Genomic DNA, 24,452 nt, shown 5'->3' with positions numbered 1-24,452 from the left:
TTGAGTATTTTTCTCATCATCATCTGATATATGATATCCTTGTAACAGTTTGCTTGATGAGACCATATTAACTTATGTTCATTTATTTAATAAAACATGTAATTTATTAAAATGAAGCAGCTTTGCGTGCCTATATTTGATAAATATTTAAACATAAATGTCTTCATTAAATTTATGTAATAATGAAAATTAAATATCCTTCAGAGTTTTTTAATTTAAATGTTCTATAAGTGGCTAGTATGGGGTACAGTTGATTGATTTCTATTCCATAAAGTCAAATTATTGTATTGATATAGTAGGAGCACAGCATTATTAGTAGGATAAGGTAATAGGGATTATTAGGCTACAGTAGCAAGGATTTTGCTATAAATTATAAACTTATGGGAGAAAAGGAATTAACCTAAAGAACTGAGTTATTTGAATAAGTAATATGTTGTGTTACAATAAAGATAAAATTTGGCTATAGTTTTTTTTCATGAAGCTTTTTCTGAAGCTACAATTTGCCTGGCCCAGCCCAACCAAAGAGGAGAAATAGAGCTTTGTCCTACCTTTTGGATTTTGGTAAAAAGTACAACCTCCCAACCTATGCTGGCTTTTTTTCTTAACATAACCTTTTAATAAAAATTATTATCATTTGGAGTTCTAAATATACTAGTGTTATGTGATGTGGTGGCGAAGAGGAAATATGTAAACGGAAGCATGCACTGCTGCTTCTAGTCATTATGCTTCTTATATTAGTTTGCCTTCAAAATAATTTTTCATTGGAAAAAGAAACAAAGGTTAAATTGGGACAAAGGTTCTTAATTTGTTTGGAAAAATACAACAATCCAGACAACTAGATTTTTTAAATACCAGGTCTAATTTTACCTAGGAATAATTTTAAGAGTTATTATTGCTTCTAATCTCCTTGGAGATATAGCCAATTAAGCATTTGTACAAAATTCAAGAACTGTTTCTGTCAGTAAAAATTGTATGTGTAGAAACCACTGACTTAATTCTGCAGATTATCAAAATAAGATTTGTCTCAACTTGTTTGATAAAAGTTGAATTTTGTTTCAAATGAGGAATTGTAGCTCTAGAGAAAAAGGGGGATTTGCTTCAAAAAATCCAGTTTCTGACTTCTCCACTTAAGAAAATGTGCAGGGATGTGAAATCATACATTAAAGCTATAATTTGGAGAGCTACTATGTGTCAGAGTAGGTAATAAATTAGATGTATTTATTACACAAATCCACTATGTAGTTTTAAACAAAGCATGGTTTAGCATGCTAGGTAAACTTCAAACAATTCCATATAGAGGAAGAAATACCCTGATCAGGTTAAAAACAGCTTTTATTATTTTGCTGTGTGATATATTGGCTTTTGCAATAAAATAAGTTTTTCTGTTAAAATAATCAGTTCTAGAGCAGCTGCAATTGAACACTAGAGTTCATTCAGCCATTGATGTGCTTTTGTTAACTTATGACTTGGACTTTTAATAACTTTTAAATATCAAGTAGCATAGATAGATGAGTTACAAGCCATCTGTAGATGTTTCTTCAATTCTGTACATTGAGGAAAGAGCTCCATTGTATGTAGGGGATTTCTGAGTGATCCTAATGCCATTCTGCCACATACTGTATCACAATGGTGGCTAACCTTTTTTGGGTTCCTGTGCCAAAAATTGTACTTGTGCTTGCACGCTCTTGCTTGCATGCCAGCACCCAGAAGGCAATGTGAACCCCCCACACACCCGACACATGCGCGCACACATGTGCAGTGAGGTAAGTTTGTCTGCAGCTCGTGTGCTAGCACAAATGGCTCTGCGTGCCACCTGTGGCACGCGTGCCATAGGTTTGCCATCATGGCTGTATCACAACTACTGTAACTGCTTATATTGTATGCTCTGCAGACCTGTTCATACCTGCTGAAAAGTAACTTTCATTAGCTTATTCTTAAGTGAGTATAGATTTGCCTTTTATTTTGTTCTTTTTTTGATTTTATATTGTCTACTAAGCCACGGGGATATAGTGATGACATTCGCTAATTGCTGGGAGTCTATTTGGGATAGTGATGGCTTTAGCCAAAATCATCCTGTTAAGCTAGAAGATCTAGCTTGGCTATTATTTCATTGCATTACAGTTTACCACAGAAAATTGTAATTATACTTCTGAATATCAGAGGCACAATCGTGAAGAATGTCAGGAAGAGTGGTGTGATTCAAAAGATCCCACCACCGGTTCTGTAGGGGTGGCTTGGTGGGGGTGGCTGCAGGGGTGGGATCATGTGATTCGCGCGATTACGTGCCAAACACACGCTTTGCGCAAGCATGTTAAAACAGTAAAAACTAAGCTATTGCGCCTCTCAGCTGTTTAGCACAGCAATCTGCTCTGCCATGTCAAATAGCTAAGAGGTTAAAAAAGACCCCGGAGCAGGGGCCAGCAGGTGGGCCCAACTGCAGAGTGTCGGAGAGACTTGGAGCGAACTTATTCTCTGCCAGCTGATCTTGGGCGCTACCGGTATGCCAGAACTGGGCTGAACCAATAGAATACCACCCACTAGTCAGGAGCTATAAAGGTGATCAGTAAATGTCATAGAGTTGCCCACTCCTGTCTTAAAGAATAATGTAACATTTTGAAATTGCAAATTGATAATTCCTCTCTGCCTTTAAGGGGAGACCCGATCAGGAAATTGGTTCCATAGGAAGACTATGCTTCTTAGAAATAGGCTATCCTAATAGAATCATGCAAGCCTGTGCATTACCTTACCTTCTCCTTATATCCCATTGAACCAGGAAGGATCCTGCCCAAGTCTCTTCCAAATACTATATTGTTTGCCAGGCCTTAAGGAATGTTTTAGCCCACTTGCTTACATATTGGTTCTTGCCTACAGAATTTCTTTCAAGATCATCTTCCTGATTCTCTGCAGTTCCAGGGATCATGAAGCTCTCTTGATGAATCTTCCTTTCATACACCAAAGTCTCATATTCCGGATTTCTAATATTTATATAACTGTTCATTGTTGGGAATTATTTTATGTCAGTTGAGTATTATACATAAAGAGGACCAAATACAAACTCATATTAATATATTTGATTAGTCCTCTAATGAGAAATACTAACGTAAAATACTAAATAATATTAAAAGGAAATAGAAATATATTTGAAAGAAAGAAATGTAAAGGTGGGAGAGTCCAATCAATATCAATATCTATATATCTATATATATATGCAGGTTTTGGCCTGTTCGGGTCTTTTCCCGAAGCTTCGTGCTTGTGCGAGCCAAAGCACAAAGCCGAAAGCACCAGCCTGAAGATAGTGAGTGGGACCTCGTTGAAACGTTGCCAAGATACTCTCAATCTTACACGGGAAAAGACCTGAACACAGCAAAACCTGCATACCTGCACCCATGAAAATCTACGAGATAGATAGATAGATAGATAGATAGATAGATAGATAGATACCGTGTTTCTCACAAAATAAGGCCAAGCTTTTTTTTTGACCCCCCGAAAAAATGGCTAGGCCGTCTTTTCGGGGGTGACTTAATTCGCCCCCTTTGCATCCTCGGGTGGGCAGGAGGCGACGGCTTGGATGTTGACCTCGGCGTTGGGGCACTTCGTATCAGGAGACCTTCCGCCACCATTGCTTTCCCTTTTCCTGTGCTGCTGTGGCATTTAGAGTAACGCCGCAGTGTTTGGCACAGCCACACGCGGCCAGCCAGGGCTTCTCCCTGCAACCAGAGCCCGGCACAGACACTCGGCTTCAGGTGCTCCTGTCGCCGCCTTCCCTTCGCCTTCGAAGGCAAAGCCAATTCTTTTAAGAACGACGCCCTACTACCGGTACGACAAAGCCTCCCCTGCCCAAGAAGGCAGCCCAACCCCACGTGGGGAGGCAAATCTCCCAGGGCCGCAGCGCAGGATTGGCCCACCCCGGGAGAAGCACCCAGCTGCCATCTCTGCCTGGCGCCGGGCTGAGCGCGAAGACATTCACCTGGGGTGCTCAGCACAGCTGACAGGTGGGCTCTCCTGCCCGGTGGCGGAGCTCTCACCAAGGCAGGGAGCACCTCCCCGCTGGACCCTCCGCTCATCCCATCAGGGCCGCGCCAGAGCCCTGCGGGCTGGGCAGAGCCGGGAAAGCGAGCTGCGGGTGCGCACCTGCCTGCCAAGCAAAAGAGCCGACCCGACCCGTCCTTTCCACCCCTCGCCCAGCCTGTCCCCGTCCCCACGCATCTCCAAATGCGCTGGCAGCTCCATACGCTGCAGTGGCATGGGCATCGGGCAGAGGCGCTGACTCGGCAGGGCTCAGCTCGGAGGAGGACGCAGCGCAGGCCGTCAGGCAGGGGAGGCTTTGTCGTACCGGTAGTAGGGCGTCATTTTTAAAAGAATTGGCTTTGCCTTCGAAGGCGAAGGGAAGGCGGCGACAGGAGCGCCTGAAGCCAAGTGTCTCTGCCGGACTCCGGTTGCAGGGAGGAGCCCTGGCTGGCTGTATGTGGCTGCGCCAAACACCACGGCGTTGCTCTAAATGCCGCGGCAGCATGGGGAGAAGGAAAAGCAACGGTGGCGGAAGGTCTCCTGATACGAAGTGCCCCACCAACGCCAAGGTCAACACAGGCAGCACCATATCCGGGTATGCAACAAAAGTACTTCCTAACGTCAAGCCCCCCCATTTCCCCCCATTTCGCATGTTTAATATAGGCCTTAATTTGGGGGGAGAGGCTTAATTTGATTTTATGCCGATAAAACATGCTGGGACTTCCTATTGGGGGAGGCTGTATTATTGGAGAAACACGGTAGTTAGATATATGCATGCAGGTCTTAGCATGCTTGGGTCTTTTCCCATGTAAGATTGAGAGTATCTTGGCAACGTTTCGATGAGGTCCCACTCTTCAGGCTGGTGCTTTCGGCTTCGTGCTTGTACGAGCAAAGCGTGATCGGAGCTGCTATCTCCCTATATATACTGGTGGGGAGGTTGGCTGTGTTGTCATTTCTTGATTGGTTGATGGAGTTGATGTTTGCAGATTGGCTGGCTTGTGTTGTAACGACCTGGGTAATGGGTGGTGTGATGACCTTCTGAGTTCTATTGTCATCACACCGCCCATTACCCAGGTCAGGGGTCGCCAACCTTGTGGACCGCAGGGACCACCAAACTCATAATTTTAGATCCCAGGACCATTAACCGGTTCTGTGGGTGTGGTCTAATGTGTGGGTGTGGCTTGGTGGTCATGTGACTGGCTGAGCATGGATTGTATGTAAATATAAATATTTATATAAATACTGATTTTTTTATAAAAAGAGCAACTTTTACCCAAAATCAGGCAAAGTAGGCAGATTGAGTTGCTCACAGAATCACAGATTCATTCAGAGATCTATCTGTCTGCCATTGGCTAGCTCAGTCTGTCATATAAAATTTGCTTGCAAGGAAAGTCACAAAATTAACTCACAACACACCATGCATGTAAATATTGAATTTTTTATTTAACAAAAGAGCAACTTTTACCCAAAATCAGGCAAAGCAGGCAGATTGAGTTGCTCACAGAATCATTCAGTGATCTATCTATCTGCCATCGGCTAGCTCAGTCTCTCAAATTTGCTTGCCATGAGTTTGCACTGAATGTGCTTGCAAGCAAACCTTCAGTCCTAAGGGAAGTTCGGCTGTGCTGAGCCGAAGATCTAAAGACTAGCTAGAAAGCAAGAAATCCAACCATTTCCTGCTTCCTAGCTAATCTAAATCTCCCAGCACAGCAGAACATATGATGGTTGGAAAAAGGAAAAATAGCAATTTAGCAGGCAATTTCACTGGGTAAGGAGTGAGTGGGCGGGGAGGGTTCCCGCGGGCCATGTGGGTGGCGCAGCCTTGTGTTTCTGCACAGCCTGGATTAATTGCTTTGTGGAGGTGCTCTGGGGGTGAGATTTCTCTGCAGCCCACCAACATTTTCTCACAGCCCACCAGTGGACCATGGCCTACCGGTTGGCAACCGCTGACCCAGGTCGTTACAACACAGGAGGCTGATAGACACACAGCCAATACCTCAGCCACACATGTTCTTACAAAAAAGCCAGCCAATCTGCAAACATCAACTCCATCAACCAATCAAGAAATGACAACACAGCCAACCTCCCCACCAGTATATATAGGGAGACAGCAGCTCCGATTACACTTTGCTCGCACAAGCACGAAGCCGAAAGCACCAGCCTGAAGATGGCGAGTGGGACCTCGTCGAAACGTTGCCAAGATACTCTCAATCTTACACGGGAAAAGACCCGAACACGCCAAGACCTGCATACCTGTACCCATGAAAATCTACGAATATATATATGTATATGTATGTGTGTGTGTGTGTGTGTGTATATATATATGTATATTACTGTATATGGTAATTATATGTCTTAATTCCTTAAGAATATTTCAGCATTAACATAACATATAATGCATTCTCTAATTAAATAATTCTCTTATTATTTGTAGAAGGATTTATCTTGTGGATACTGATCCACAAGAGAAACTTAGAAAATAAGTGTTAAATTTCATAGTTATAAAATATGTTGATTGTTTATATACACTACAAGTTGTCCTCAACTTGCAACCATTAGAGAGCATTTTAAGTTAAAGTGGCAGTGAAAATAGGGACAGACAACCAGTCTTTGCTCTTACAACATCCCCTTTTTGGTCATGTGATCAAAATTCAGGAGCTTGGCTACTGGCATGCATTTAGGACAGTTGCAGCATCTCAGGGTCAAGTGATCACTATTTGCGACTTTCCCAGCTGGCTTCTGACAAGCAAAGTCAATGGAGGAAGTTGGATTCACTTAACAACTGCATTATTCATTTTGCTGCAGTGATTTGCTTAATGAGAGCAAAATGGTTGTAAAATCGGACTTGACTCACTTAACAATCAACTTGCTTAGCAATGAAAATTCTGGTCCCAACTGTGGTTATAAGTTGAGAATTACCTGTGTTGCTATAACCAGTTTGTAAAGCATAGAAATGTTAAACACCAATTCAGTTATTTCTGTTTAAAGGTTTTTTTTTAATGTAATTGAAGTTTTTGGTGTTCTGGAGGGATTATCTTAAATGGAAAAATATAATAAAGCTAATCCATTCTGTTCCTTACCCCCTCAGGCTACAACAATCATGGCAACTAGAGATACATGCTGATTATGTAAACGAACCTTTAAACCCCTTCGACTTATTTTGCCCAGCTTGGCAGAAGGCCTACTGAACAGATAATTTGTAGCTGGGAAGTGGTATGCCAGAGGAAGGAAGTTTCAGAAAGCTACTGCTGCGTGCGCTTACATGTTCCTTGCCACTCTAAAACCTCTTTTGCCCAAATACCATAGCTATGGATTGTCAAATGTGGCGAATGGATTGCCAATGTGGGGAATAGTTGCAGACAATTTCTTTCCTTTTCCCTAATTGTGTATGTCAATGCGATCTGGCTGCTCTCTTTTGGAAAAAAAATTCTAACTTTCAACTCATCCAGAAAAATAATACTTGTATGGATGGCTTATAGTATGACCCAAATTTTCTTTAATTTTGCTATTTTCAGATACACACACATTCAGTTTTACACACACACACACACACACACACACACACACACACACCACATTCAGTTTAAATGAATCTTTAAAGAATGGGTAAATGCTGGTGTTTTTTTTTTATACCTTGCTATTGCCCTTTATGATGTAATTGATGATTCAAGGATTTCTAAATCTCATATTATAGGATGTTTAATTTACTGTGGGTTCAGGATAGAATTGCTTAATTTCATAGGATGTGGTTACCATTTGAAGCATTTAGAGAGAAACCCTGTATTTAAGTTAAAAGTAGAAGAATCTTAGAGGCAATTGGCATTGTCTGTTGCCAACCAATTACGATAATATTATGATAGTTTTTTACATGGTATTTGGTACAGAATTGGCATTTTGAGTAGAAATAAAAATCTTAAATGTTTTCTGTGATTATTTTTCTCTGTGCATTTAAATAAATTATTCATAAGAGCTGATCTTGAATAAATCTTTCTGAATTACGCATGCACAGAGGCTAGTGTATATCAATTTGTAGCAGTACTGAAGGAGATATGGCTTAATATTAAATATAGGCAGTCCTTGAGTTACAATCACAATTCAGTCCAAAAGTTCTGTTGCTAAGCCACACAGTTAAGTGAATTTTGTCCATTTTATGACCAGTCCCCTAGTTTGGATGACTATTTTATGTGTTATTTATGTGGCTGGAGTTAGGCTGTGGAAACTTCAAGTACTACTTATATTTGTACTATTTTATGCTATTCATTTGCTATTTATTATGTTTTCTTAATTGTGTATCAGCTGCTTGGAATTTCAAAAGAAATAGGTGGCAATATAAATTAATTTGATAATTTTTTTTAAATAAATGAATAAATCAAAGATTTAGGTCAACTGAAATGAAAGTTGTAATTGTTTTATATTGTTTGACTATTGTGTTGTTGTACTAATACTAATCAAGAATCAACTGTAGTTGATTTTCCCCTTGTTACTTCAGAAGAGAGGTTCCTAGTAACATCTTAAGAGTTATTTATTGCTAAACTACAGTACCAAGAAAATATTGTTTATCTTACATCCCTAATACATTTACTACTTTTCTCTTAAGTTAACAGAATAGCAGAGTTGGAAGGATCTTGGAGGTCTTCTAATCCAATGCCCTCCTCAAGCAGGGGTGTCAAACCGCGGGCCAGATGCATCATGTGTAGCCCATGCCCACCTCAGCTCCATGAAAAGAAAAAAGTCACGAAATACCATGTAATGACAACGTGATGTCATAATTTTGCCACCCAGGATCTATACCATTTCAGACAAATGGTTGTCCAAACTCTCCTTAAATATCTCCAGGGTTGGAATACCCACATCTTCTGGAGGCATTGTTCTTAGATTATTTGCCTGCTTTTTTACAACTAACTACCTATTCTATTTTTTAAAAAAATGCTCATATCTTCTCGATATGAAAATACCTAGCATCTCCAGTTTAAAAAAATCAAATGCAATATGATTGGATGGCTCTTTGCCTAAGACTTTAGAGAGCAGCCTCCCCAAGTGAATGATATCATCCCCTTGACTTCACATCAAGCAGAGGTGATAGCCATGATAGTAGGGAAAATGAGAATTGATTTCCAACACATCTGGAGAACATTAGATTGGGAAAGTCTGGTGTATATAATGGGCTAGATGAATAAATAATCACATCTGAGATAGTTTCTTATATTCCTAGAAATATAGGGTATAAGAAATTATTGGCTTTAAACAAGTTGGGTACGATATCTAAATTTATGCTTAAGGAAAAATAAGCAGGGGTAACATTGATCTTTCAAAAGTATTTTGCTAATTTTGTTTTGATGGGGTTTCACCCCTTCCAATTACTGAAAACATTTCATGTATAAAATCTTCAAAACAGCCTGTACTGAAGGATGTTTTTTTTTAAACCACTAAGAGACTTATATTGTTCTATTCCAGTCTTCCAAAACCTGTTGCCTTCTATACATTTCAGGCCAATTTTGGGTATGTAGTCTGGAAATTCTGGGATTTGTAGTCTTTACTTATTTATGGATACTGAGCTAGGAAATATTGCTTAAACCAGATGTTCCAATTATACCTAAGCAACCACCTGGTTCCCAGGTTGCTCACTTAACTAGTACAATGTCCTGGAGTCTCATTTAAGTTCATTATCACCATTTAAAATACATGCAATTTTATATAATGCTCAGTCTGAAAGTATATGTAAACCCACAGCAAATCCAGTCAACTAAAAAAATTAACAGACTGACTAAAGATTAATATCTGGTTAAAAGATTAACATATGCATGGTTTACTTTAAATAATACACACACATGAATAACAAAATGATTTCTGCAGGCAATGGTTAGAAAAATATTTACTGTTTTATGTTAAATTTTGTCAGTGAAATAATTGAAAGATGAACTAATGTTAATAGTAAAAATATAAATACATGAAGTTGCATTTATACAGGTACATATCTAGGTATCTAACAGAGGATACTTAACTGAACAGATAATAATATAGTAAGTGCACAATTCATATGATTATTGAGACAAGCCAGCAAGTTAGTTTTGTATCCTATTATTGACACATGCAAAGAATTTGCCCCAATTTCTCATTAAGGTTGTTCCAAAAATAATTTTCCTGGGAAGGTGAGCATACATTTGCAATAGTGATATGGATGTCAGCAGAATTAGGAAAAGTCAGTGGTAGACACTACTTACTGTAATTTGTGATTGTCGGGGAAGACTTGTTGCAGTTGGTGTAATAGTGATGCTGCTGGTAATTTTGTTGACAGATTTACTTGGTGTTCCATTTGGAGTTCTGTTGTCTTGCTCAGGAGTGCAAGAACTATTGTTTTTTATAGAATTAGAAATAGTTTGTGCGTAAGGATTTCCTAAATGAATGTGTATTTTATTATCTTCAGTAGTTATTACATTAGAATTAGAACTGTTGGATCTTTGAAACTGCACAGATGATTGCCTTTCGGGGGATACTTTGAAGACAGTATGCTTGTCAGTCATTTCCAAGGACACCGGTGAAAGTAACTGCTCAGGGGAACTTCTACCTGTCAAAGCCAAAGGAGATATTGTTCTTTCAGAGATTACAGAACCACGTGATTCAGGTACTTGAGATCTAGCAAAAGTGGTCATAGTAAGAGGTGACATGGTTTGCTCTTGAGCTGGGTAGACATCAGGTAACTTAGATTTTATAGGAATTAAAGACTCATTTTGAATTATAGTTATCCTTTGCTTTGATGTGCCAGAATTGGGTATCACAGCTGTACTAGTAAAAGAGTGGGAATTCACTGAAATTGGGCTTGTTATTTCAAGCATGGCTGTATTTTGCTCATGATCAGGAGTGACCTTTATATGAAGAGGCTGGCCTGGTGTTTGGCTTAAAACTAAGTTTCCAGGCTGAATACAATTCCCATTCTGCTTGGCATAAATTCTTCCATTTTGAATGTGGCTTTCTTTGGATTTCATCCAAGGGATCCAAAGTTTGCTGTTATTTGCTACATTTGTAATGGAAGAATCACTGAAAGATGTCATTGATTCATCATCATTATCATCTTCATTATCACTCTCTTCATATAAATGTCCATTTATGACAGCTCGTTCCAAAGGAACTAGACTCTTGTAATCAGGTAGTTCATTGTGAACTGGCTCTGTTTGTACTTCCTTGGAGGCAACTTGCAAGTCAGAGATTCTCCTTCCATTGAGACTTGGTCGCAGGCTCTTACTGAAACGCCTATATCTCTCCAATTCTTTCTTAAGAGTTTCCATTTCTCTGTCTAATTCTTTGTTTTTATTTTCTTGTTGAGTAAGTTTCTTTTGCAAGATTCTCTGGTCTTCTCTTAAATGACATATTAGATCTTCTGTTGCCATATATTCATGAATTTTCTCTTTCAATGCATCTACTTCCCTTGAAAGATGACCTGACTTGGCTGTTTCTTCCTTGAGTTTTCTGAATAGTCTCTGCTCGTGGTTGCATTCTGTCTTTTCTGCTAACTTATAGCGTGCCAGTTCTCTCTTCACTGTCTCAAGTTCCTTTGATAAAAATCTGGTTTTGTCTTGTTCGTTAACATATTTGCGTTCTAAAGATTCAAATTCATCTTCAGTTTTCATGAGATCATCTTCTATGGCCTTCATTTCTTTCAGTTTATGTTTCAGCTTTTCAATTTCTTGAACTAGTTCTTTAATCTTGTTGTTTTCTTGCTGGAAAGCTGGGTTAGGTTTTGTCTCTTTAAGTTTATTTTTAAGAAATTCTTTTTCTATAGTTTCCAAGGACTGAAGCTTTTTTCTTAGCAAATTCATTTTAGAGGAGAGATCGTTTCCCTTCTCTTCCTCTATTTTCAGTTTGTTTTTCAATTCATCTCTCTCCCTTGTAAGGTTGGTCATTTTTTCTTCAGCATCATTTTTAAATTTTAGTGCTTTCTTACTCTCTTCAATTAATTTTTCTGTGACTGACATAACTTTTTTTTGTTCCAACTGCAGCTGTAAATTTGCAGTCTGTACCTTTTCTTCCATTTGTTTTATTTTTTCATTCATTGTTTTCCTTTCGTCTACAAGCATTACAGTTAATGATTTCAATTTAGACAGATCTTCCTTAAGCATGAACTCTGTTTTTTCTAATTTATTCTCAGTGGTTTCAAGGTCTGCTATGCGAGCTTTTAGGCCATCAAGATCCAGTGACAGTTGCTTTGTTAATGTTTTTTCTTTTTCTAGATTACATTTTAAAGAGGAACATTCCTGATTGCTCTTGGTGAAAGCATCCTCCAGTTTCTCAAGATCCATAATTCTCTTATTGAGTTTATCAACTTCTACTTTAAAATTTTTACTTTGTGTGGTTTCTTTTTCTAGTCTCTTATGAAGCTCTCTACATTGCTCTTCCAATTTTATTAGTTCCTCATCTTTTCCTTCCATCTCTAGGATTCTTTTCCGGAGTACCTCCACTTCAGAGATGAGGGTAGAGTTTCCACATTCCCCTCTGTGGATTTTCTCTCTTAGTTCTTGCAGTTCTTCTTCTGCCTTTCTTAAAGACTTGTTAGTTTCTTCAAGCTCATCAACCTGTCGACTAAGAACTGTTAATTTTAAGCGGAGCTGACGATTTTGGCTCTCTTCATTGGTTAATTTGGCCATTGTAGCTTCCTGTTCTTGGGAAGTTGTTCTGATTTGTGTTTGAAGTTCTCCTTCCAACCTGAGAGCTTTCTGCTCCTGTTCTTGGGCTTTTGATTCTGCAATGGATATTTTTTCATGTGCTTGTTCTGCAGAGGTGGTTAAATCTTGAATTTGTTCAGTTTGCTGACTCAGTTCTTCTGTTAAACGTTGTTGCTCATCTACTAGCATTAAAGTGAATGATTTCAGTTTTGTTAGCTCTTCCTTCAGTTTGCTTATTTTCTTGCAGTTCTCTTTTTCTCTTTTTGCTTGATAAATTGCATCTTGTTCAAGAAGCTTTTTTAATCTGAAAAAAAGAAAGAAACTTACTTTTAGTTGTAAAAGTACTTAAGATATTAAAAAAGAATTGTGTGTTACACGAGGAAATAAAAATATCCAGCAGGATGGCAAACCATTTTATATCATTATCAAAAAAGCTAAATAGATGTTTTCATGTCTTGAGAAATCAACCTAAATTTAAAGGAGACTTTACCTTACATCTTATATAAATACTTGACATATTTATATAAATATGTCTTATATAAATATTTGACATTTTTCTTTTGGAAATTTCAGAAACATACATATTAGTATTAGATAGCTTTTTCTAAACACAAAAACAAAATATTTATTGAATTCATCTTCCATTAAAAGATCTATATTTTGTAATCTGTTCCTTTACATTCGTAATAATTAATTTTCTTGCTGTTTTACTTTGAAACTACTATTACACTGTTTTAAAGTGAAGGCATTAAATAGGATCTCGGGGTAGTATTAGATGGCATGGATCACCTTAATTTATACAATTTATCATTCATCTTGGGATGAAGAATGTATTAATATCATTCGACTATCTTTTGTTAGAGATAACTGGGACCTTCTTGAACTTAATAAAATGGGATATTGAATCGTATTGTTTTGCAATATTTGTCTCAATGAATGTGAAAGTACGATTAAAATGCTGCGGAATTCATAAAAATTAAACTATTTGCTTTCCCCAGTCTTATCTAACGTATATATTTTTGCATTAGTATTGCAGTGACATTATAGTCTATTTCCTTGTTCTGTTTTCAACCATGAAAGAAAAGGGTTGTTTTCCTTTTATTTTCTCTTGATTCCTAGTTGTATGATTTAAACACACACACACACACACACACACACACACAGGTTTGCGTGTGCACACACAGAATTTTTTTATGAATCACTTGGAACTTGTTTTAAATTCTTAAATATAGAGAGAAATGTCTCTACGGCCAAGAAATCAGTGAGTCATATGTAAGCAACAAACAGGTGGTTTTGGCAATAAAAGCCACTCATGCTTGTGAACACAATATTTTTTTCCATTAAACTGGTGCAAATTCTTAATGTCCATGTGCTTTACATAAAACAATTGATAAGTAATCCAAATAAATGTACTCAAGTGGAAATCTTAATGTATTGTATATTGCTTATGTTTTTAAAAAAATCAATTCAACATCTGTGGTTTTAATTTTGGTAATAAAATCGGGACTATTCCTGGAAGAATTTTGTCATCCTACTTATTCCAAAAGAAAATTCATTTAGGAATAAAAACAGGGAGGGTCTTAACATGTTGGAAACATTTTTGTTCTTAGTTAAGCAAAAAGATAATGGAGTTAAAACCTGGTGGGGATAAATATCTACTCTTGTATCCCTGATGTACATCTGTTTTAAAAAGAGAGGAACTTATGTAAAAACACTTTGTAAAGGAAACATAGATTATTCAGTTTAATTCAGTAACTAGTAGTATGGAAAAAAAAGAAAATATTCTTTCTCTATGAAATATAATTTATAAACTTAATACTGTACATTATTATTGACATCTATATATTACTAAAATCCTAATGTCTGTAACCTTTAGCTGGATGAAACAATGCATCATAGAGCAACAATTTTTTAAGGAAGTTTAAAAATTAGCTGAAATACAGATTGCATCCAAAATCCAGGATGCATAACTCAAGTGTGTTTAAAGTTTGGCAAATTATATAAAAATTTGATGAAATTAAAATTATGTTTTATGACATGATACAAATGTGTATTCCTACGATCAGGTCCTGATGCTTGACAGTACTGTCCAGTTCAGCATGAGATGCTTTCAAGGCAGATCCATCTCTAAATGTCTCCTTGAATGTTTTAGAAATTTTCAACCACCTAAGAAACTCTGCCATTGTTGAAGGAATCTAGTAAAGAAATATTTCTGAAATGATGAGCCATAGGGTCACGGTTTGTCTGCTAACTTATTAAATTTGCTTTCTATATTTGAATTCCAGAATAATTAAAATCTATAATATTAAAAAAGAATAAATGAGCAGTAAACAAAATTAAAAACAGTTGTATTTTATCCTTGTCATTAAAGATTTGATTGCTTTTTATTTTTCCTTGTGTCCAACTTAAGATTGGTGAGGAGAATTTGTTAAATATTTCTTCTTTTTTCTAATGCAGTTAAAATGACAGCAAGAATAGTTGTGGTACTGACAGTGTGAAAGTTATTGTTAAAGTACAAAAGACATTTAGAAAATTATTGTATGTTAATATGTTTTCTGAATTTATTTGAATAAACTGCACGTATTTATTTTTTATATATAAATACATGACAATATAAATACTGTTTAAAAAAAGGTAAAGGTTTCCCTTGTCCAGTCATGTCTCACACTAAGGATCAGTACTCACCTCCGTTTCTTAGCTGAGGGAGAATTTCTGAAGACATTTCCATGGTCATGTGGCCAGCATGACTATATGCCGAGGCGCACGGAGCACTGTTACCTTTCCAACGAAATGGAACCTATTTATCTGTTCATATTTGCATGCTTTTGAACTGCTAGCTGGAGCAAGTAACAGCTTATGCTGTAGTGCATCACTTGATTCAGTTTTCCAGCTGATTTCCAGCTGTAAATTCTCTGCAATTTAAAATATTTTTATCCTGCCTTTATACTTACTATAAATTTAATTATCCTATTCATATGTAAACTAAATTTACAATGACTGAATGAAAGGTTCAAAATATTTTTAAACATAGTTGACAGCTTAAAGCAGAACCAAGTGGATTCTAAGACTAAAACATTATTGGATTTTGCAACAGAAATTAAATTATTCATAGGTACTTCTGGTTATACACATTGTAGTGCAGTAGTAATGATAAATCCTCTATCTCTGATTAATGGTTTTCTTGATGGTATATAGAATATTCAGTTGTTGATGAAACTAAACTGAATGGTTGTTTATTTGTCAGGGACTAAAATTAAATTTATAGAATACCTGACAACTGGGATAAGCAAGCATGAGATAGGAAACTAAAGGAAGTAGACAATTGAATAAGGAACCCATGAAGAAAGACAAAACACACAAGAAAAACCAAAAGATTTATAAAATAAGATTCAAAGAAAATTAACAATGCTCAAAATCAGCAAAGCAGATTTTCTCACTAAGAGAAAAAGAATGAAATGATGGTGGTGTTACTCAAGAGACAAAGGTTATAATTTGTAAATGATATATAATATAGTGTATGCTTATATATACATATATATATACACACTCTGTGTGTGTGTGTGTGTGTGTGTGTGTGTGTGTGTGTGAGAGAGAGAGAGAGAGAGAGAGAGAGAGAGATCCCTATGGGCCAGGCCCATCCCACCTATGCCTTGACTAAGGACTGGCAGCATGCCTTCCCCAGCATGCAGATTCTGTTAGTCAACAAATTCTGTTGGTTTGGGGTCCTAATGGGGGAATACCACACTGGAGGTGATTGATTGACTAATAGCAGCTCTCCTCACTCCCATACATTCTGCTCCTTTCTTCCCCATATTTTAATTTTAGTTACAATCTGATAGATAGATAGATAGATAGATAGATAGATAGATAGATAGATAGATAGATAGATAGATAGATAGATGATAGATAGTTTTCGCGGGTATTTACATGTATAGTATTCAGCTTTGTTCGGGTATTTTCCCACATCATTATAGTTGTGCTTTTAAAGTTGTAGCAACGTTTCACCAGAATCTCATCTGCCATCATCAGGCTTCTGTATAGTGTTCGTCTGTGAGTCAGACTTCACAGCCATTTCTGTTTTAAATTTAGTGCTAGCCTACTGCTGTGCCAGAATGGTTTTTTCTTCATCCTGATTGGTTGGGAGTCTTGGTCTGTGTTTATTGGTCTTGGAGTTTGCTGTGTTCTGCTTGATTGGTGTTTCTAATATCTTCTGTTTGTTTTGTAGCTTTTTTTGTCTTGATTGGCTGGCAACATTGTGTTTCCTGTATTGGAGGCTTTTAGTGAGGCTTGGCTCCGAGTAAATGGACGGCTATCATTTATTAGGAAGCTAGGTTTCATCTGGGTGCCTGGTTGGGGTGTGTTTGAGCTGGAGGTATCAGGGAGGATCTGTTTCTGCCCAGGTGTTTGCTGTGGTGTGGATATTTTTTTCTTTGTGAGTGCAGGCTTCCAGATAATTGACAGTCTGGTGGAATCATCTCTTCTATTCATGCTTTCAGGTCTTTTTTCAATCTCTATGGCTTCTCTGATAATTCTGTAGCTGGGGTTTTCTATAGTGGCTAGGGTTTTGGTGCCATTGAAGTTGATGCTATGATCTGTGGCTTTCATGTGTTGGACTAGTGAGGAAATGCATTTACTGCATTTTTATCTAGGCGGGTACTTATTCTTCTATTGGTCTGTCCAATGTATGTGGCAGGGCATAGTGCACAGGGGACTTCATATATGCCTTGGTTTTCCAGGTCCATTTTATCTTTGGGGTTTCTTAGGATGGCTGCTATTTTTCTGTCTGTTTTGAAGGCAGCCTTGATGTGATGCCTGTGTAGTATCTTAATGATTTTTGTCTGTAGTATCTCTTATATAGGGCAGGACAGCTGTTCCATAGGTCTGTTCATCTTCTAGGTCTCCATTATGTCTCAGTGTGTTTTTGTGGATCAAGCCAGTGATTTTGCTTTTTTGGAAGCCGTTGGCTGTCAGTACTTTAGTCAGGGTGCATAGTTCAGTCTTTATGTGTGTCTTGTCTGCCAGGTGTTTGGTTCTGGCAATTAGTGTTTTGGCCACGGAGTTTATTTGTGCTGGGTGGTGGTGGGATTGGGCGTTGAGGTAGTAGTTGGTGTGTGTTTTCTTCTGGTATATGGTGTGTCCTAGTGTGCCATCTGTTTTTTTTGTAGATTAGTACATCTAGGAATGGTAGTTGTTTGTTTGTTTCTGTTTCCATGGCGAATTTGATTTTGGGGTGTGTTCTGTTTAGGTGTGTTAGGAAATTGTTTAGGTTTTCTTTTCCATGGGGCCAAATAACAAATGTGTCATCAATGTATCTTAACAATAGTTTGGGTTTGTGGGTGGCATTGGCTAGGGCTCTGGATTCAAATTCTTCCATGAACAGGTTTGCAATGACAGGTGACAGTGGTGATCCCATAGGGGCTCCTTCAACTTGCTTGTATCTTTGTCCTTTGTATATGAAATATGTCTTGGTTAAGCAGTGTTCTGTTAGTTCCAGGAGGTATTTGGGTAGTTGGATTTGCACTGGCACAAAGCAGAAAGCACCAGCCTGAGGATGGCGAGTGGGACCTCGCCGAAACGTCACCAAGATACTCTTAATCTTACACGGGAAAAGACCTGAACACACCTAGACCTACATATGTATGTATGTATGTATGTATGTATGTATGTATGTATGGTATTCAGCTTTGTTCGGGTATTTTCCCACGTCATTATATAATGACTGGCACAAGCAGAAAGCACCAGCCTGAGGATGGCGAGTGGGACCTCGCCGAAACGTCGCCAAGATACTCTTAATCGTACACGGGAAAAGACCCGAACACACCTAGACCTACATGTATATATATGTTTTCTTAAGTTTTCGCGGGTACTACATGTATGGTATTCAGCTTTGTTCGGATTTTCCCACGTCATAGTTGTGCTTTTAAAGGTGTAGCAGCGTTTGCAGAATCTCATCTGCCATCATCAGGCTTCTTGTATTGTGTTCATCTGACTAACAGATGAACACAATACAGAAGCCTGATGATGGCAGATGAGATTCTGCCGAAACGCTGCTACAACTTTAAAAGCACAACTATAATGACGGGAAAATACCCGACAAAGCTGAATACCATATATATATATATATATATATATATATATATATATATATATATGTATATGTATATGTATATGTATATGTATATGTATATGTATATGTATATGTATATGTATATATATATGAGATGATTCCATATTCTATATATATATATAGAAGAGATGATTCCACCCGCCTGTCAATTATTTGGAAGCCTGCATTCACAAACAAAAAAATCTCCACACCACTAGCCAGGCAAACACCTGGGAACAAACAGATCCCCCCTGATACCTCCAGCTCAAACACACCCCAACCAGGCACCCAGATGAAACCTAGCTTCCTAACAAATGATAGCCGTCCATTTACTCGGAGCCAAGCTGCACTAAAAGCCTCCAATACAGGAACACAATGTTGCCAGCCAATCAAGACACACACAAAAAAAGCCACAAAACAGACAGAAGATATTAGAAACACCAATCAAGCAGAACACAGCAAACTCCAAGACCAATAAACACAGACCAAGACTCCCAACCAATTAGGATGAAGAAAAAACCATTCTGGCACAGCAGTAGGCTGCCCCAAATTTAAAACTGAAATGGCTGTGAAAGTCTGACTCACAGACAAACACAATACAGAAGCCTGATGATGGCAGATGAGATTCTGCTGAAACATTGCTACAACTTTAAAAGCACCCGAACAGTCTAATCAAAAAAAATTACTGGGTAGAAAAATTTAAGTCCTGTGTTTTGCACAAAGCTTTTTGATGATACGTCTATTTTCATGCACAGCACATACATCTCCCTTTATATACACTTGTAGACAACCATTTTCAACCTCTTTAGTCCAAATAAGAATATATCCTAATGAAAAGTAGAATTGTTGGGAGTTTTGCTGCTAAAATTGTAGTATTTTTGCTGCCATTAAATTAGAAGTCAAATAACTTCTCTTTTTTTTTCCTTAGTAAAAAGGAAGTGAAACAGTGAAAAGGAAGCACGATGATTTTCAGCCTTTAATTGGGAAGAAATCTTTTTTTTCCAGTTAGTGGCAACTTCTGGATGTCACATCCTTGCCCTCTAATTCTCTCCATATGATTAACCCAAGAAAAAGATTGTGACAAATTGTGTACTCAACATACAACAGTGTTCAAATTGGTTGACTCTCTCATTTAGGTTATATTGCATAAGTATCTCAATATATCTGTAAGTTATACTTCTAGTCCTTGTAGAAGCTAAAAGGAAACACAAATCGTAACTTGAAAAACTAAAGCTTAAATCAAACAGATTCAGTAAAACCTTATTCTTTACTTATTCAGCTTAGAAGTTCTTATAACATGCATGTTCAAATAATACCATTATTTAGGAGAGTAATCAGGAAAAGTGATTTTGATTTAATATTTAACATGGTGTTCTATCATTAACAAAAGTGTTCAAAGGTATTAGAAAAGGAGTAGCTTTAGAATGATTTAATGCCACGAAATAATATGTAAGTAAAAAGCTGTATTTGAAAAAAGTAAAGTATGATCTTTTTTCACACTTGTGACTGTTGCAGCACCCCCATGGTCACCTGATCAAATTTCAGACGCTTGGTAACTGACTCATATTTATGATTGTTGCAATCATACTTGCAATCATCACTATGACAAGCAAAGTCAATGGGAAAACCAGATTCCCTTAACAACTATGTTACTAACTTTAATAACTGCAGCAATTCACTTAATAATTGTGGCAAGAAAGGTCATAAAATGGGACAAAGTTCAACTTAACAAATGTCTCAGCAACATAGATTTTGAGTTCAATTATGGTTGCAAATTGAGGAATACCTGTATAATGGCCACTTTATGTACAACTATCTAGTGAAACAAATGGGCTTTAAAAGACATACATTCTACATCACTCAAAAAGTCACCTAGTGTTTCTTCTCTTCAGAGAATATCTTACTCACGTTATAATTTAATATTTTTCACCAAAAGTAGAACAATAACTTATCTTTGTATACTGCCCAGATCTAAGGAAACTGGCCTGCTGATATAGTGAAAGAGTTCTTTTAAATACTCAAGTTCCAGACATTCTAAACCAATAGTTTTAGTTTTTTAGTTTTAGTTTATTGTCATTGCACCTCGTATAACGAAATCAAACACCATCTTCAGTGAACATCATGACCATGATCATGAAAGTAAACACAAACACACATCCATCACTCTCCACACATTAAACCGAAAACCCCCGACATTGCACCAATACTGCACTATACAGCAGAATTCAAAAGAGCTACTGCCTTGGGATAGAATATGTTTTTCAGCCTATTTGTCCTTGTTTTTATTATTCTGTATCGTCTGCCAGATGGTAATAGTTCAAAAAAAAGGGTTCCCAGGATGAGATGGATCTTTGAGAATGTTTTGAACATTCTTAAGGCAGTGGGAGCTATAAAGCTCTTCCAAGGAGGGGAGAGGGCAACCAATGATCTTCTGGGCAATGACGTTAACCCTCTGGAGTACTTTCCTATCTGCCACTGTGCAATTGGCAAACCATACAGAGGTGCAGTAAGTTAAAATACTCTCTATGGTGCAGCAGTAGAAGGTCACCAGCAGTTTTTCATTCAGTTGTTTTCTGAGAAGTCTCAGGTAGTATAATCTCTGCTGGGCCCTTTTGACCAGTGCTGCAATGTGAGCACCCCAGGTCAGGTCCTCTTTTATGGTAACACCCAGAAACTTAAAACTGGCTACTTGCTCCACTTGGTCTCCATTAATAAGCATGGGCTGGATGTCTGATCTGTTCCTTCTATAATCCACTATAAACTCCTTGGTCTTATTGGTGTTGTGGACCAAGTTATTGTCTCCACACCACGAAAGCAACCGGTCCACCTGATCTCGATAGGCAGACTCATCCCCCCACAGAGGTGAGTCCCACCACTGTTGTATCATCTGCAAATTTAGCAATAGTATTACTTTTGTACCTTTTTTTGTACAATATTTGTACCTTTATTTTATTTGGAAAGGTAGAAAATGGTAGAGATAATCAAAAACCAAAAATCCTTTTTTGGATTAATAACTATTCCTATTTGCCACATTGTCTAATGAAACAAGAGTTTCTGCCTGAATTTCTTTAGTACTTCGAAAAGCATTATATCTGTTTACAGCTAATGTATGTAATAAAAGGTCTTCATTTAAAGCATTCCTACAATTCATGCTTCCCTTGTTTATAAATAGTTGTCCCCAAGTTCTTGTTATATTACAGATTTATATATTAGATTTATAATGATAAACTAGAACTTTCATCTTACTGGTGATATTTACTGAATTGGGGAAAACTGATTACTTATTTATTTAATTTTGATTATGCTCCAAAAGTCATGACAAATGGGACAAACATGGCTGTAGGATCTTTTTTTAATCAAGCAGGATTTTTTACAACAAAGTTCTGAAGATAGCTGAGCTAAAAACAGTTCTTCCTGGGAGACCCTGAGAGGTCTGTCATCTCAGCTTTGTACTGTTCAGCAGATCCAAGTAGTTCATGTACACCCTGTCAAGCCCGAAATTGACATATGTGTAGCCATTTTAGTTAGGCTTAGTATATATTCTTTTTCTTACTTTCTCTTTGACGGTCATAGGGAAAAGGTTTTGGGCTTGCCACATTCCTAAGAGGGGGTGGAGTGGAGATAGAGTTGTTTAGGCTAGGTGATTCTTCTTCCCGAGGGAAAATGAGCTGACCGTGTTCATCCCCCTTGAAGTAGAGATTTATGACATCAAGCAATGTTGAATTACTTCTATTGGAGAATGTGACTTTTGGGGGTTGTTTCTAACTTCTGATATTGTGGGGTAATTCCGGGTTGTGACTTTGGCAATTTGATGATTTTCTAAATAAAAGAAATTGTTTTGGAAGATGGACTTTGCTCTTTTCTTTTTAAATGGATTTCATCACTTGGAAACCTGACATTATTCTGGATCACTTTTTCAGTATCCTGTTCTGCTGTCTTGGTATTGCAGACTTGCACTAGACTGAGATAGGCATAATAGGTAAAGAATTACAATATAGTTAGAATGAGTAGTTTACCATTACAAGTACGAGTACCGAAACAGTGCTGCTATAGGTATCTCAACTCTTTACTGGGACAATGGTAGAATGTTTACAGACAAGACTAATGATTTGGGGAGAGTTCCCACACACCAGCTCAAAATATTTACAGACAAGACTAATGTTTTGGGGAGAGTTCCCACACACCAGCTCAAAATAGCTTGTAAATTTTGGTCCAATCCCATCCATACAGATGTCAGAAATGAACTTGATCTTATTTATTACTGTAAATCATGGTTTGGACATAATTTGAGTCCTAATTGTTATTATAATATGTTAAAGATCAAAAGATACAATATGTTAAAGATTAAAAAAATTCTAATGAGTGAATGCTAACTGTTGAACAAAAGGGCTGTCTTATTTCCTCTTCCACTTGCTTGGGAATTGTATATGTATGAGATTCTTCTTGTCTCCTTTTTTTTCCCTCTCATGAGAAGATTGATTCTAGACCAGAAGCAACAAGTAATTTTATTTAGAACAGTCAAAACTAGAACTCACTTAACTTTTACATCAGCAAGGAAATTACCGTTATGCAAATGGAAGGGTAACAGGAGGAAATGGAAAGATTAGATGCTACAGAGTGGGGTGGTGGTTAAGAGCACAGGACTATGAGGAAAGATCTCCTGAATTCTAATTCATGTAACTTTGTCTTCTTTATGCTAAAATTAAACTTACCACTTAATCTTTTCCATGTAATCAGAGAACAGACCTAACTTCATGTTGGATATATTATCCTTATTCTGATTTAATTATTTATGTTATAGAACTGGTTTGCTGTAAGCTCCTGAATAGTTTAGTATTAAACATTTCTTTAGTTTTATACTAGCCCAGAAAATTCTGTTAAGGTCTTATCAGTAGACCTGACAGTGAAGTGCTTAAAATATTTTATACAGAATCAGTCATCTTTATAAGTTATCTCACATGGTCCAATTCTGTTACTAGAGTTGTGGAAAATTTTTGGCCAACACAAGATTATCAATTTGGTTATTTGAGAGGACAAATTTGAATCAAGAACATCAGGTAATGCTCTGCTTTTGTAGATATTCAGTTGTGATTTTGTAATCCCGCTGGCATATCAATAACATAACAGCTCTTTATATTAGAAATAATATTTCAAAATATATATTGTTTGTAAACTGGAAAGTTAAACTACTCCAGCTACTACTACAAACTACTCCGTAATAGCTGTATTCTTATTAAGAACACATTTTTTTAAAAAAAATAGTTATATCTGAAAAGGTTTTGAATTTTAGTTTTATATGCAGTTGCTAAATAGTATTTCTTAAATTGTGGCAAACATGCATGCAAGTTACTTAAATGGAAGAGTTAAGAAAAAGCAATACAGAATTTAGTGAGCTCTTGCTCTGTAAATGTGTCTTTTTATATGAATAACTTCTGTCTTTGTTTTCAAGGTACATTGTACCTAAACCATAGGTTTATGACTTTTCTGATCATAATCCTTTAGAAAGCTTATTATTCTTTGAACAGGGCTTTACAGTAATATCCTGATTCTAAATGTACTTGCATGACCAGGCAGTGAGCCCCATAGAGATCAAGGAACATTGCTTCACACAAATGTTCTTTGGGCAGTAACACTATATATAGATGTTCCAGTGAGTAATTTTGTGAAGTTCCTGTCAGATT

General features: G+C 37.2%; 1 protein-coding gene and 1 long non-coding RNA gene across 6 annotated transcripts in view; one reads left to right on the top strand and one right to left on the bottom strand.

Annotated features, from left to right (window-relative positions):
* The window catches only part of FILIP1L (filamin A interacting protein 1 like), a 153,720-nt gene that overhangs the window by 2,041 nt on the left and 127,227 nt on the right, over positions 1-24,452 (bottom strand). For 2 of the 4 annotated variants that reach the window (XM_087966457.1, XM_026681736.2), the window contains one exon: positions 10,230-12,969. In XM_087966457.1, the coding sequence (XP_087822583.1) occupies positions 10,230-12,969 (2,740 nt within the window). Of the gene's footprint in view, positions 1-10,089; positions 12,970-24,452 lie in introns of those variants that run through there. The other 2 variants (XM_087966459.1, XM_087966458.1) reach the window with 1 other exon arrangement.
* The window catches only part of LOC148130433 (uncharacterized), a 79,096-nt gene that overhangs the window by 4,712 nt on the left and 49,932 nt on the right, over positions 1-24,452 (top strand). The gene's annotated exons all lie outside the window — the stretch shown is intronic.

This window comes from Notechis scutatus, chromosome 5 (assembly GCF_049901735.1).
Source record: "Notechis scutatus isolate UNSWTSFEM ecotype Mainland chromosome 5, rNotScu1.2, whole genome shotgun sequence".
NCBI lineage: Eukaryota > Metazoa > Chordata > Lepidosauria > Squamata > Elapidae > Notechis > Notechis scutatus.
Note: the sequence above shows the minus strand (reverse complement) of the source record. Positions and strands in the feature narration are given on the sequence as shown.